The sequence below is a fragment of the Zalophus californianus genome, chromosome 14, assembly GCF_009762305.2.
Source record: "Zalophus californianus isolate mZalCal1 chromosome 14, mZalCal1.pri.v2, whole genome shotgun sequence".
Taxonomy (NCBI): Eukaryota; Metazoa; Chordata; class Mammalia; order Carnivora; family Otariidae; genus Zalophus; species Zalophus californianus.
In genome coordinates, this window is record NC_045608.1 from 23282840 (window position 1) to 23296541 (window position 13702).

Consider the following 13702-nt stretch of genomic DNA (forward strand, 5'->3'; position numbering starts at 1 on the left):
CTTGGATCTTTTTTCCTTTACTGCAGAAACAAAAACAGGTTACAAGCGGCCCCATGCTTCATCCACTCTCTAAGAAATCTCATCGCAGAGATTCAAGGGACTCCGTGAACCTCTGAAAAGCTCCACAAGGTAGTGAATTTGTCCCTGAACGCGCGGGAAAGGATCTGAGGAAACCCACCACCCAACTGCTCACGGGGGTCACCTGTACGGAAGGGACTGCGACTAGGGGCAGTGGAAGAGGAGAACAAACTCAGGTTTCACTTGCCTAATTACAAATCGATGTTCAAAATAATGCAAAGTGGGGTCCATGCTAGGGAAGAAGTGGAGATGCCTCAAGGATTAAAACCTCTGTCTCTAGATCTCTAGCTCCCGCTGCCGACTTCCGCATTGACACCCGTTCCCCAAAGCTCTAGATGCTTCTCCCAGATGCCTCCCTGCGCTGGCTTCAGACCTCTCTGCCCCACCCCCTCGCCCCAGTCCGGGTCCCAGGCTCTCACCTGGCCCCGCCCGCGGCCCGCGAGGACCTCCGCCGCCGCCTCACCTGGGCCTTCAAGCGTCTCCTCAGCAAGATCTACGGCAGGCTGTCCTCGACGTACCGGTTGCCGAGGCGGAGCGGAAGGCCCCGTCGGGGTCTGTGGGCGGCGCCGCGAGCCCGGCATGGGTCCCTCAGGCCCGGGAGCGCGGGGCCAGCCCTCGGAAGGGCGAGAAAGGCGGCAGTAGAGGACGCTGCTCCGGCGACCCGAAGGCATGTGGCCTGCGAAAAAAGGGCGAAGGAGGCGGGGCGCAGAGGACGCCGACGCTGAGGGGGGCCGGGCCCACCAGGGGTCCGTTAGCGGCCGCTCGCCTCTTTTTGCATATTCATGAAGCCGAACGGGGCGGACCGCCCAGGCAGGCGCGGAGAGGTCATGAATTATTCATGAGGAAGCGTTTCGTCCCGCCCAAAAAAGGCCTGTTGACTCTTCATGAGCCTGAGAGGGTTTGGGCTGGAAAAGGCCGTTGGGTACCCACCCTTCTGTGAGAGGCGTCGACGAGCTGAGATGAGGGCTGTCCAGACGAAACGTCTCCGGGGAAAGAGCGCTTGAGCATCGTCAGTTTCCTAGGCTTAGGTTAATTTTTTTTCTTTTCTTTTCCTTGAGGCTTTAAGTTTGATTTGAAAGTATTTCGCTGAGGCTCGAGGTACTCTGAGGAGAAAGGGGAAGGCGGGGGCTGAGGAAAAAGAGAAAGGGAAGCTTCTAGATAGCACCCCACCCCCTCCCTCTACTCCCGCCCTCAGCGTTCGATTTTGAAAATTTTACCCTATAACAGGAAAAAAAGAAGTGGAGAGAATCGTAGTGGGAACACCCGCATTCCCGCTATCAAAGGTAGCTCTTGAATTCAGATTTCTGTGGGAAAGAAGGAATGAGTTTTGGTGAGGAAGCAACAGCGGTAATTAGGGGCCAAGCAGTGGGTCAGGCCAACGACTTCTGTGTATTGCTGGGGGTCGGAAGTGGAGCTTTGGGGGTGATCTTGGCTAGATCAGGTTTTCTCCAGTCATGGAGGTGTTTTGCCAGAATCAATGCCTGGCGCAGACCAAGAGATGACAGAGCTGGGGATTGGTCCCCACGGAATGACCTCGGCTCCTTTGCTACCTTTTCCAGAACGTGCCGTTTAATTTCCACGGACTTTAGTTCCCCAAACAGTACAGGGGGAGAAAGTGCCTTGGAAATGCAAGATTAGCCAATCACCAACATGTGTTCAGGTGTGCAGAGCATGGGACGGGGGTGTGCAGTACACCGTGCACTTGCCTGGTGAAAACGAAGATAAAGCACGGTTCTTGCCCCTAAAGGAGTCTGATTTAAATTAGGCTGAGTCTAATTTCTCCCCCATTGGATCGTCTATCTCTTGAGATGTGAGCAGTATTTTGCATCTTTGCAATCCTACATGATGCCTGGCACATTGTAGTCACCCAGTAAATGTTGAATGAATAATAATCGAAGTAGCCCGAAGAAGATATTAAAAAAAACAAAAGAGCATGAACAAATATCCAGTTAATATAGTGAAACCATTTACTCTGAGTGAGCGTGGAGAAAGGGAATTATCAGAGCCAGATGGGATTTGTTAAAATGGTGAATAATAACTTATGGAAGCAAACTCTGAAGCCTTTGAGTAACTGGGGTGACCTTTGACAAACCAAGTTCTTTTGTTGGACTTCACTTTCCTCTTCTTTATAGTTTTATATTTTTACATTTAAATCCATGACTCATTTTGAATTAATATTGGTATACAGTGCGAGATTTAGGTTGAGAGGTTTTTGTTTTTTTGTTTTTGGGTGTTTTGTTTTGTTTTGGCCTATGAATGTCCTATCATTCCAGTACCATTTGTTAAAAAGACTGTCCTTCCTCCACTAAATTGACTTTCCTTTTCTTTAAAAATGAAGGAATTGGATTATCTGTTTCTCCTTTCCCTTCCAATTCTATGATGCTAAGCCCATTTATGTCAAAATGTACTTTCTTTGTGTAAAGTCATCATTCATATCAGGCAAGAAAGGTCATCTAGTTGCATTTTAGAATCCAGCGATTAGATATTGTTCATTTGATAGAAAGGGGATTTTCTTGTTAAAAAAAAAAATGGTTTGGGAAGATTGGGAAAGATGGGTGGGGAGCATTAAAGTATTATTGTCTTTGTGCAAACATAATAAAACTGGTTTTTACTTCACTCAGAATGGCCAAAGGCAGGGGGCGGGGAGTGGCTTAGGCTTTAATATGCTGAACAATAGCTGGTTAATCTTTATCTGAATCTTGGATTCACACATACAAGGGTAAAGTAGTAAGCAATTGTGTCACCATTTTAAATAGGGCAGTTGAGATGTAGGTTAAGAGGTAAGCCTAGCATGAGTCTTTATCTGAGAAAGCACAGATATCTTTTCTTTTTAAAAGATTTTTATTTATTTGACAGAGACAGTGAGAGAGGGAACACAAGCAGGGGGAGGGGAGGGGAGAGAAGCAGGCTTCCTGTGGAGCAGGGAGCCCGATGTGGGGCTCGATTCCAGGACCCCGGGACCATGACCTGAGCTGAAGGCAGACATTTAACGACTGAGCCACCCAGGCGCCCCAAGCACAGATATCTTACCTCTTCTCAAGATCATAATTCTTGTCACAGAGTGGAGATATCAAGTATAAAAGTGAATGCTATTGATGCCCTGTGAAATTTCAGATGTTTGTGGGTCAAATATGCAAGCAAATGTATAAATGAAAGACATTTGAAAGTTAGAGTTCTGTTCTTAAAATCTGTAATTATGAAATCTCTCCTAGGCTTTTAGATAATGAGTTAGAAAAAAGTGATAAAAAAAATCACAGTTATTCTCTGAGAGTGCATTATCTGTACTGTCATACCTCCTGGGGCTGTCAGCTTGTGAGGTTTCAAAATTAAGCAGAGTTTGTACTTGAATAGGAGACTTCCACAAAACACCTGCTCAAAGAGAAAACAACAGTAGCAACAGAATAATTAAAGGTTAAAAAGAGTCTGGCTATTTAAAATATATATATATTTAGATATGTTTTGCTTTTCTAAAGCAAGCTCATTCTAGAACAACAGAAAAAGACACTACTGTGTTTAGAAATACACAAGCAAGCTCCACAACTAGGAAGGCACTGGTAGTGCATCATTTTAAATGGAATGAAAGCAAAAAGGAATTTCACTTTAGGGAGTCATTGTAGAAAAACCCCTAAATCGTGAGTCAAAATTTCTTGAGTTTTATTCTCAATTCTGCCACTAAGTGTTTGACCCTGAGTAAGTCAGTTGACTTCTCTGGACCTTGATTTCCTCATCTAGAAAATTAGATGTTTGGACTAGATGACATTTAAAGCTCCTTCTATCTCTAATATTCTGTGATTCTTTTCTAGACACTTAATACTTGTTCTTGTATTACTTCTCTACTGATTCAGCAAATGTTTATTGAGCATCTATTTTGTAATGGTGCTGAGGATTCAAGAATGAGCTGAACGAGACATAAAAGGTCATATATTACATGATTTCATTTTCTTTTTAAAGATTTTATTTATTTACTTGTCAGAGAGCACGCACAAGCAGGGAGAGCAAGGACCTCGATATGGGACTCGATCCCAGGACTCTGGGATCATGACCTGAGTCAAACGCAGGCATTTAACCCACTAAGCCACTCAGGTGTCCCTACATGATTCCATTTATATGAAAAGTCCAGAATAGGCAAATCCATAGAGATGAAACGTAGATTAGTAGTTGCAGGGGGCAGGGGGAGGGGAGACTGGGGAGTCATTGGTAATGACTACAATTAGTGATGGTTGCAAAACTGTGAATATACTAAAACCCACTAAATTGTACTTTTTTTTTAGATTATTTATTTATTTATTTGACAGAGAGAGACACAGCGAGAGAGGGAACACAAGCAGGGGGAGTGGGAGAGGGAGAAGCAGGCTTCCCACCAAGCAGGGAGCCCGATGCAGGGCTTGATCCCAGGACCCTGGGATCATGACCTGAGCCGAAGGCAGATGCTTAAAGACAGCCACCCAGGCACCCCTAAATTGTACCTTTTAAAAAAAACTTGAAAAAATAAAGAATGAGCTAGACAGACACAACTTTACCCTCATGTTAGCTCACAGGGTGGGATGGATACTTAAATGCAACCATGATACTGTATATGTTACAGTGGGCATATAACAACTTGGTGGTGGTGGTGAATAAGGAAATAGTTCCTTGAGAACACTATACTAAGCCAAATCTAGGAGATAAGTGGGTATTGAGAATGGAGAAGGTTTCAGGCAGAAGGATTATTGCTAAAGCCTGAAAGCTGGAGAGAATATGGTGTAGGGTAACTAATGTTGATAAGAATAACTGATGCATAAAAGTGTAAGGGAAAATGGTTAGAGATGTGCCTAAGGAGGCATGAGCCAGATCTTGAAACCATGGTAAGGAGTTTGGATTTTATCCTGAGGGCAGTGGGGAGCCATTGAAGAATTTCAGTCTACAAAGTTACATAATCAAGTTTGCAATTTAAAAAGGAAACTCTGGCTGCAATACAAAAGACAGACTGGAGAAGGGCAGAATCAGTGACGGGCAGACTGGTGGTTGTAGCAGTCCAGGCAAAAGATGAGGCTAATCTCATCTAAGCAGAGATAACAACAACATGTGTAAAGTGAGGAATGGACACATTTGATAAATAGTAAGGAGACTGGATGCGGAAGTGAGGGAGGGTCAGGATTGAGTCATAGTTTTTAGGCTTGAGCAGTTAGGTATTTGATGATGTCATTTACTGAGCTAGGGAACAGAAATAGGTTTTGGGGGAAAAGAAGTGACATTTAGATGTGTTGGGAACGTCAAAGTGGAACTGTCTCATAGAGGTACAGATCTCTAACTCCCCAGAGAGGCCTGGGCTTCTGACATATAAGAATCATTAGAATAGATATAGTAATTGAAACAATGGAAATGTATTTGTTCATCCAGGGAGTGTGTTTAGAAGTAAGAAAAAAAAAAAGGAGCTCCTAGTACAGAACCCTGAACACCAAACACTAAGAAATGGGCAGGGGAAAAAGTTTGAAGTAGACAATGAGAAGGAACAACTGGAAGGCTGGAAGAAAACTAGGAGTTCAAATACTAACATAAGATTTTTATTTTTTTTGAAGATTTTATTTATTTATTTGACAGAGAGAGACACAGCGAGAGAGGGAACACAAGCAGGGGGAGTGGGAGAGGGAGAAGCAAGCATCCCGCGGAGCAGGGAGCCTGATGTGGGGCTCGATCCCAGGACCCTGGGATCATGACCTGAGCAGAAGGCAGATATTAACTGACTTTGCCACCCAGGCACCACAGGGCTTGGTTTTCTAGAAATGCCATCAGAATGTCTTATGATCATACAAAAAAAAATATTTTTTAATCACCTTCTGCTGATTCTTTTTTAATTATTTATTTTTATTTATTTTTTTGTTTATTTGAGAGCGAGAGTGAGAGAGAGAGCACAAGAGGGGGTAGGGTCAGAGGGAGGAGCCGACTCCCTGCGGAGCAGGGAGCCCTATGCGGGACTCGATCCCGGGACTCTGGGATCATGACCTGAGCTGAAGGCAGTCGCTTAACCAACTGAGCCACTGAGGCGCCCAAAAAATTTTTTTAAGTTTATTTATTTAATCTCTATACCCAATGTGGGACTTGAACTCACAACCCCAAGATCAAGAACTGCATGCTCCACTTACTGAGCCAGCCAGGCATCCCCATAGAGAAAAACAAACAAACAATGTAGTGGGGTTCGTAAATGGCTTAGTTGGTTAAGGGCCTGACTTTTTATCTCAGCTCAGGTCTTGATCTCAGGGTCTTGATCTCAGGGTTGTGAGTTCAAGCCCTGCATTGGGCTCCACAGTGGGCGTGGAGCCTACTTAAGAAAAAAAAATCAATATAGAATCTATTTAAAAACTCTTCTTTTTATTATTTATTATCTCTAAGGCTAATAACTACTCCAGTAGGGGGTCGTTTACATGGCTTAATGGGCCAGAACTAGAGCTTAAACTCTTTTTGCTCATTTTATTTCTGAAGTTTTAAGGCAGGCAATTGATGTGTTGAGTCAGATTTGAAGGTTATACACAGAAATGAAGGTTATATTCTGAAGTCAACAAAAGATACTTTGGAATCTTTAAGGACTGAAGGACTATTAGGTGGTTTTCAGTGTCCTATAAGATATTGTAAAACACTGTCCCCTAGTGTTGCTCTGAAGAAGTAATTTGAGAGAAATTACTTGTTTATAATCTCTATCACCATCTTGTGGCAGTGTCCTCAAATAATTCTGCCTTCTTTTATTTGCAAAATCATCCAGAATCTTGCATTAATCTATACAACAAAAAAGGTCACATGCTATCCTGGGTGATCCAGAATGGAATTACTTTAGATGGGTTATTTTACAAATACTTTGGTCAGAACTCCATAAAACATTGAAAAGAAGCCCCAGTATAAATTAAATTAAGGTCTTTGGAAAGAAAAAGGGAAATTTGCTTCTATTTTTTTATGCTAGTGAAGCAATAGAAGTGAAAACTGGATGTATTTTTTATGACTTAAAGTCCCTCTGTTTTATTTATTGATTTTTTTTAGTAAACTCTACCCCTAATGTGGGGTTTGAACCCATGACCCCAAGATCAAGGGTCACATGCTCTACCAACCGAGCCAGCCAGGTTCCCCAAAACTAGATGTATTTTTAACATTAACATTTTTATTGAGTTAAAGTATGCATAAAATTCACCACCTCACCCGTTCTCAAGTGTACAGTTCAGTGGTACTAAGTGCATTCATGGTGTTGTGCAACCATCACTATTATCCATTCCTGGAAAAATATTGTCATCCTGAACAGAAACTCTGTGCTTTTTATTTTTTTTTTAAGATTTTATTTATTTATTTGACAGAGAGATAGCGAGAGCAGGAACACAAGCAGAGGGAGTGGGAGAGGGAGAAGCCGGCTTCCTGCCCAGCAGGGAGCCTGAGGTGGGACTCGATCCCAGGACCCCGGGATCATGACCTGAGCCAAAGGCAGACACTTAACGACTGAGCCACCCAGGTGCCTGAAACTCTGTCGTTTTTAAACACCCAATTCCTTCCACCCTCCAGCTCTTTGTAACTTCTATTCCTTCTGTTTCTATGAAGTTGACTACTTTAGGTACATCTGCCTCATATAAGGCAGATTTCATTGCATGAAATCATGCAATATTTGTTCTTTTGTGTCTGACTTATTTCACTTAGCATAATGTTTTCAAGTTTCATCCATGTTATAGCATGTATCAGAATGTCATTCCTTTTTAAGGCCTGTATATATCATTGTCTATACCACATTTAAAAAATCCATTTAACTGTTGATGGACATTTGGGTTATTTCAACCTTTTAGATATTTTAAATAATACTGCTGTGAACATTGGTGTACAAGTATCTGTTTGAATCCCTGCTTTCAGTTCTTTTGGGTCTATACCTAGAAGTGGAATTGCTGATCAATATGGTAATTCTGTTTAACTTTTTGAGGAGCTGCCATACTATTTTTTACAGAAGCTATAAGATTCCCACCAGCAATGCACAAGGGTTCCAATTTCTTCACATCTTCACCAACATTATCATCTTCCATTTTTGGGGAATGGTGTGAAGTATAAATTTTAACTTTTGAGTTACCTTTAAAAACCAATAACCCGGGGTGCCTGGGTGGATCAGTCGTTAAGCGGCTGCCTTCGGCTCAGGTCATGATCCCAGGGTCCTGGGATCGAGCCCCGCATCGGGCTCCCTGCTCGCGCCGGGAAGCCTGCTTCTCCCTCTCCCACTCCCTCTGCTTGTGTTCCCTCTCTCGCTGTGTCTCTCTCTGTCAAATAAATAAAATCTTAAAAAAAACAACAATAACCCGTAAAGTTAATTCAAGAAATGTTTTTGAGCCCCTGCTATATACAGAGCACAGTTGCACTCTAGGGGAATAACGAGGATGAATAAAATACATTGTTAAATCTTTAGGTCATTTACAATTTATTTTTCTCCTCCAAATGGATTTGGGAACAAGCAAATTAACTTAAATTCTCACTGGGTGGTTGAAAAAACCAATCCAGAGAATTTATGCCAAATTCATAGAAAACGGGTATTGGAGATAAAAATGTTTATTAAACTGATTTTCCAAAGAATACAGTCAAATGCTAATTATGTAGTTCTTCTTTGGAAAATTCACAAAAAGGATTATGTCGGGGCAAAGCCTCTAATTTTTTTTTCACCCCCACAGGTTTGACCTGTTAAAAGAATCCTGATACATTACTACAATGGCCACTGCTCAGCTCTCTCACTCTATCAAAATTCACAAAACATCTAAGGTAATTACTAAGAATTAAAAGAAAATCAATGGCTATTTAGTGAGTTACTTCAGAATCATGACTTTAATCTTTGGTGTTTTTTTAAAACAGCAGTTTTATCAGTTAATTGGCACATAATATTTTGTCAGAGTATATCTACATTTTAACTGCGTAATGGGCCGGGAATGTTCTAGAAGTTAGAATACATTCCTACAGAGTAACTTACTGGGTGCTTATTTCATGTTTATATATTTAGATTTTCTAGAGTGAAAGAAATCAGAAACAAAAAAAGATGTTTAAAGAGAATGGTTTTTTTGTTAGACATTTACTATGAAGCAATTAGGAAATTTCTGATAGGCACTGTGATGTAATTATAAGAACTGAGGAGAGAACACAGAGAGGAACTTGGAGGCTGGGCCCCTAGGGGAGCATGCCAGAGCCAAGTAATCTTTCTGGGTTCACAAGGGCAAGTTTGTCTTGCCCCAAGACATTCATTAATGAATTGTTCATTTATTAATTGAGAGCTTAATATTGTATAATATATATATTTACATATATGTGTGTGTCTATATATAATATGGTGTAATTCTCTGAGAGAATAAAAAAATCTTTATCTTCTAGAAGTTTAGAATCTGATAAGGGAAATACGATTTAGAGGAGTTAAGCCAATATACAAAGCAGTATATGTATTACATATATGTGAAAAAGAGTAAAGCAATACAAATTATAGGAATTTAGAGATTTTGTATGGTTTGTGTATTACTCATGAAGGAAATGTGACTTAAGGTGGACTTTGAATAATACAAAGGATTTGAGTAGAAGAAAGAGAAGAGAATTCTATGAGGAAAACCTACCAATGTGCCTTGGCTCAAAATGAGAAATGAACATGGCATATTTTAGAAAATAATGAAGAACCTATCCTTATTGGAGTTGAGAGACATCATGTTGGACAGAAGTAGGAAATAAAGTTGAATAGGAACTTTGGGAACAAATTAATATGGATCTTAAAAGCCAAGCTAAGGAATTTATGCTTTATTCTTTAATCAGTAGACAGCAGGCTTGATCAGGAGAGTGGATAAAATGATTGTTTTAGGAATATTAAGCTGTAGCAAAAACAGGGGCAAGATTCAGGTTGAAGGAGAATTAGGGCAGAGAGAAAGCAGTCATCTTTCTGGCTCAAATTCAGTATACTCACTAGATTCCTGTTCTCATTTGGTCTCCTAAGTGGGCTTCCTTCTTTGTGGGGGGGCAGGGGTACAGAATGCTGAGCTGGGTGTATGAATTGCAATCAGTTTGGTAGTTATTTTTCTCACTGCAAATTAACAAATTGATTTTTTGATGTAAACAGATCTTTGTAGTTTGGATTATATTAACTGCTTTTCCCAGGAAATTTTAAGTGACTATGATTTTGCTATTTAATACTTAACAATAATAACAATTATAAAAGCTAACATTTATTCAGCACGTACCACGTACTGGGCACTGTGCCAAGGGCTTTATATTATTATTTCAATTAAACCTCACATTAAGGAGGAAACTGAAGTGCAGAGAAGTAAAGTGACTTGTCTTGGGTCATGTAACTTGACAGCCAAGCTGTCAAACATCACTTATGTCATTAGCACACTATCTTGTTAAAATAATTTATAATAGTGTTTTCTATTATCAAGTCATAGTATTTTCATGTATTAGACATTTATAAAAACATCAATGATGACCCTTAAAGTATTAGATCAGTTGAGCTAAGGAAAAAAAAATCCCTGGAGTATAGAGAAATAACAGAACTCTAGAGGGCTTTTCCAACTATTGATCTTCATTACTACAAATGGCCTTTTAGATCCTATATTAAAAATAAATGTATTTATACTTTAGGTTATTTAATTTTACAAATGGTTATTATTCAAGTATTGCCTCTAAGTTTTGGCAAGTTTTCAGTAAGTTACTATATATGCATGCCATGCCAGCTATTACCCAATTACTCAAAAGAACCTTAATTTCTCAGGATCTGTGGGTACAAAAAACAATTTTCTGTAAAATTTTAAATGCATGTGATACACAACATGCACACCACATACACACCTAATGCTCCTTCAGCTTCAGTTTTTCCTACTTCTACTATAGCTTAATATTCCTAAAACAGTTATTTTATTCACTCTCCTGATCAAATCCACTGACTTTCCATTGATTGCAGAATAAAGCATAAATTTCTTAACCTGCCTTTTCAGATCCATACTGATTTGTCTCCAAAGTTCCTTTCATACATGCAAGAGTAATAATTTTATTATATATTTTTAACAACTAAATATAATATAGTCTGATCATTCATTGCCACTATGTGGTATACCAAAGAAGAACAAAGCTTATACAGCAAAATCTAGCAAAGATCTAGAATGTCTTTGGGGTATAGATATAGAAAGTTTTTTGAGGGGTGCCTGGGTGGTTCAGTTGGTTAAGCATATGACTCAGTTTTGGCTCAGGTCATGATCTCACGGTTGTGAGATTGAGCCCTGTGTTGGGTCTGCTTGAGATTCTCTCTCTTCCTCTGCCCCTCCCCCCCAATAAATAAATAAATAAATCTTAAAAAAAAGAAAAACTTTTGGGGGGTTACATGACTGGCTCAGTTAGAAGAGCATGTGACTTGGGGCACCTGGGTGGCTCAGATGGTTAAGCGTCTGCCTTCGGCTCAGGTCGTGATCCCAGGATTCTGGGATCGAGCCCCGCATCAAGCTCCCTGCTTGGCGGGAAGCCTGCTTCTCCTCCTCTCACTCCCCCTGCTTGTGTTCCCTCTCTCACTGTGTCTCTCTCTGTCAAATAAATGGATGAAATCTTAAGAAAAAAAAAACGTGACTCTTGGTCTTGGGGTCATGAGTTCGAGCCCCACATTGGGTGTAGAGATTACTTAAATACATTAAAAAAAAGAAAGAAAAAAACTTTTTGGGAGTTCTTCTTCATCAAAAGCATATTTGTGGGTAGTACCCTTCTCTACATAACAGAATTATTAAAACTTCAACGGCTGAAACTGTGTAGTATAGTAAAAAGACCTCTGAATTTGATTAAGATAATCAGAGACTTAACCATCCTAACTTCTGACAGCATAGAAGTAGTAGTTTCACCTACTTTTGTATTTTCTATAAATGAAATCAGTAGTAGTCATTTGTATCTGGTCTCTTTAATGTATGAGAATCATCAGTACTGTTAAGATTTATGTATGAGAATCATCAGTATTGTTAAGTATAGTTATAGATCATTCATTCTCATTTCTATATAGTATTCCATTGTGGGAATATATTACAATTTTTTATCCATTTTTTTGTTGATGGGCATTTGAGTAGTTTCCATTTTGGGTCCATTACAAATAATGCTGTTATGAATGTGCTTTTAGTGAGCATATGTATGCATATCTGTCAGGTGTATACCTATGAGTGAAATATGGGTCATAGAATATGTATATATTTAGCTTTAGTAGATACCACTGAGCAAATTTTCCAAAGAGGTTGTACCCACTTATTATGCTCCTATAACCAGTGTTTAAAAGTTTTGACTGATTCACATCTTTATCAACATTTGGTATTTTCTGATTTTTAAAAATTTTAGCCATTTTGTTAGGTGTGTAGTATTATTTCATTGTGGGTTTTTTTTTTAACATTTTATTTATTTATTTGACAGACACAGAGAGAGAGCACAGATAGGCAGAGCGGCAGGCAGAGGGAGAGGGAGAAGCAGGCTCTCTGCTGAGCAGGGAGCCCGACGTGGGGCTTGATCCCAGGACCCTGGGATCATGACCTGAGCCAAAGGCAGACGCCTAACCGACTGAGCCACCCAGACACCCCTCATTGTGTTTTTTTTTTTTTTTTAAGATTTTATTTATTTATTTGACAGAGAGAGACATAGCGAGAGAGGGAACACAAGCAGGGGGAGTAGGAGGGAGAGAAGCAGGCTTCCCCGCGGAGCAGGGAGCCCAATGTGGGACTCGATCCCAGGACCCTGGGATCACGACCTGAGCCGAAGGCAGATGCTTAACGACTGAGCCACCCAGGCGCCCCCTCATTGTGGTTTTAATGGGCATGTCCCTGATGAAGTTTGAGCACTGTTTTTTTTAGGGTGGGGGAGGGGTAGAGAGCAGGAGAGAAAGAATCCCAAGCAGGCTCTATACCCAGCACAGAGACCGTTATGGGGCTTGATCTCACAACCCTGAGATCAGGACCTGAGCTGAAATCAAGAGTCGGACGCTTAATCAAGAGCTACACTGATGCCCCATTTGAGCCCTATTTATTGGACATTTGGATATCCTGTTTTGTGAAGTGTCTATTCAAGTCTTTTGTCTCTATTTTTCTTTTTGGTTGTCTGTCTTTTTTAGTGAAGTTTAGGAGTTCTTCATATATCCTGGATATGAGTCCTTTGCAGATGTATATATTGAGACTATCTTCTCCCATGCAAGTTGCCTGATTTGAACAGAAGTTCTTAAGTTTATTATAATCTAATTCATCAATATTTGGAAAATACTTTAAAATGAAAATGTATTGACACAATACCAGCTGGAGTTCATGAGACATATTTTGTGCTTGGATTAAATAAGAGAGCAAAAAGCAGTCTCAGACTAATTGTGACAAAAATGGTCAAATTTTTATTTTTATTTTTATACATGTACACAGTAAATACTGAATATGACAAACATGTTGAAATGATAACTCAAGATGCAAAATAAACTATCAGCAAATATTCTATATTTTATTTGGCAGACAATTCTTTTATTTTTAATATTTATTTATCCATTTTAGAGAGAGAGCAGGGTGAGGAGGGGCAGAGGGAGAAGAAGAGAGAATCCCAAAGGGATTCATGTGGAGCCCAATGAGGGGCTTGATCCCACAACCCCGAAACCACAACCTAAGCCAAAACCAAGAGT

General features: G+C 40.3%; 1 protein-coding gene across 6 annotated transcripts in view; it reads left to right on the forward strand.

The window, feature by feature from the left end:
- Window positions 1-972: 972 nt before the first annotated feature.
- Window positions 973-13702, forward strand: part of HORMAD2 (HORMA domain containing 2) — a 94621-nt gene continuing 81891 nt past the window's right edge. For 4 of the 6 annotated variants that reach the window (XM_027575178.1, XM_027575179.1, XM_027575180.1 and 1 more), the window contains exons 1-3: window positions 986-1106; window positions 1306-1361; window positions 8736-8823. In XM_027575178.1, coding sequence (XP_027430979.1) covers window positions 8773-8823 — 51 coding nt within the window. In that variant the 5' untranslated portion in view covers window positions 986-1106; window positions 1306-1361; window positions 8736-8772. Of the gene's footprint in view, window positions 1107-1305; window positions 1362-8735; window positions 8824-13702 lie in introns of all 6 variants that reach the window. The other 2 variants (XM_027575177.1, XM_027575181.1) reach the window with 2 other exon arrangements.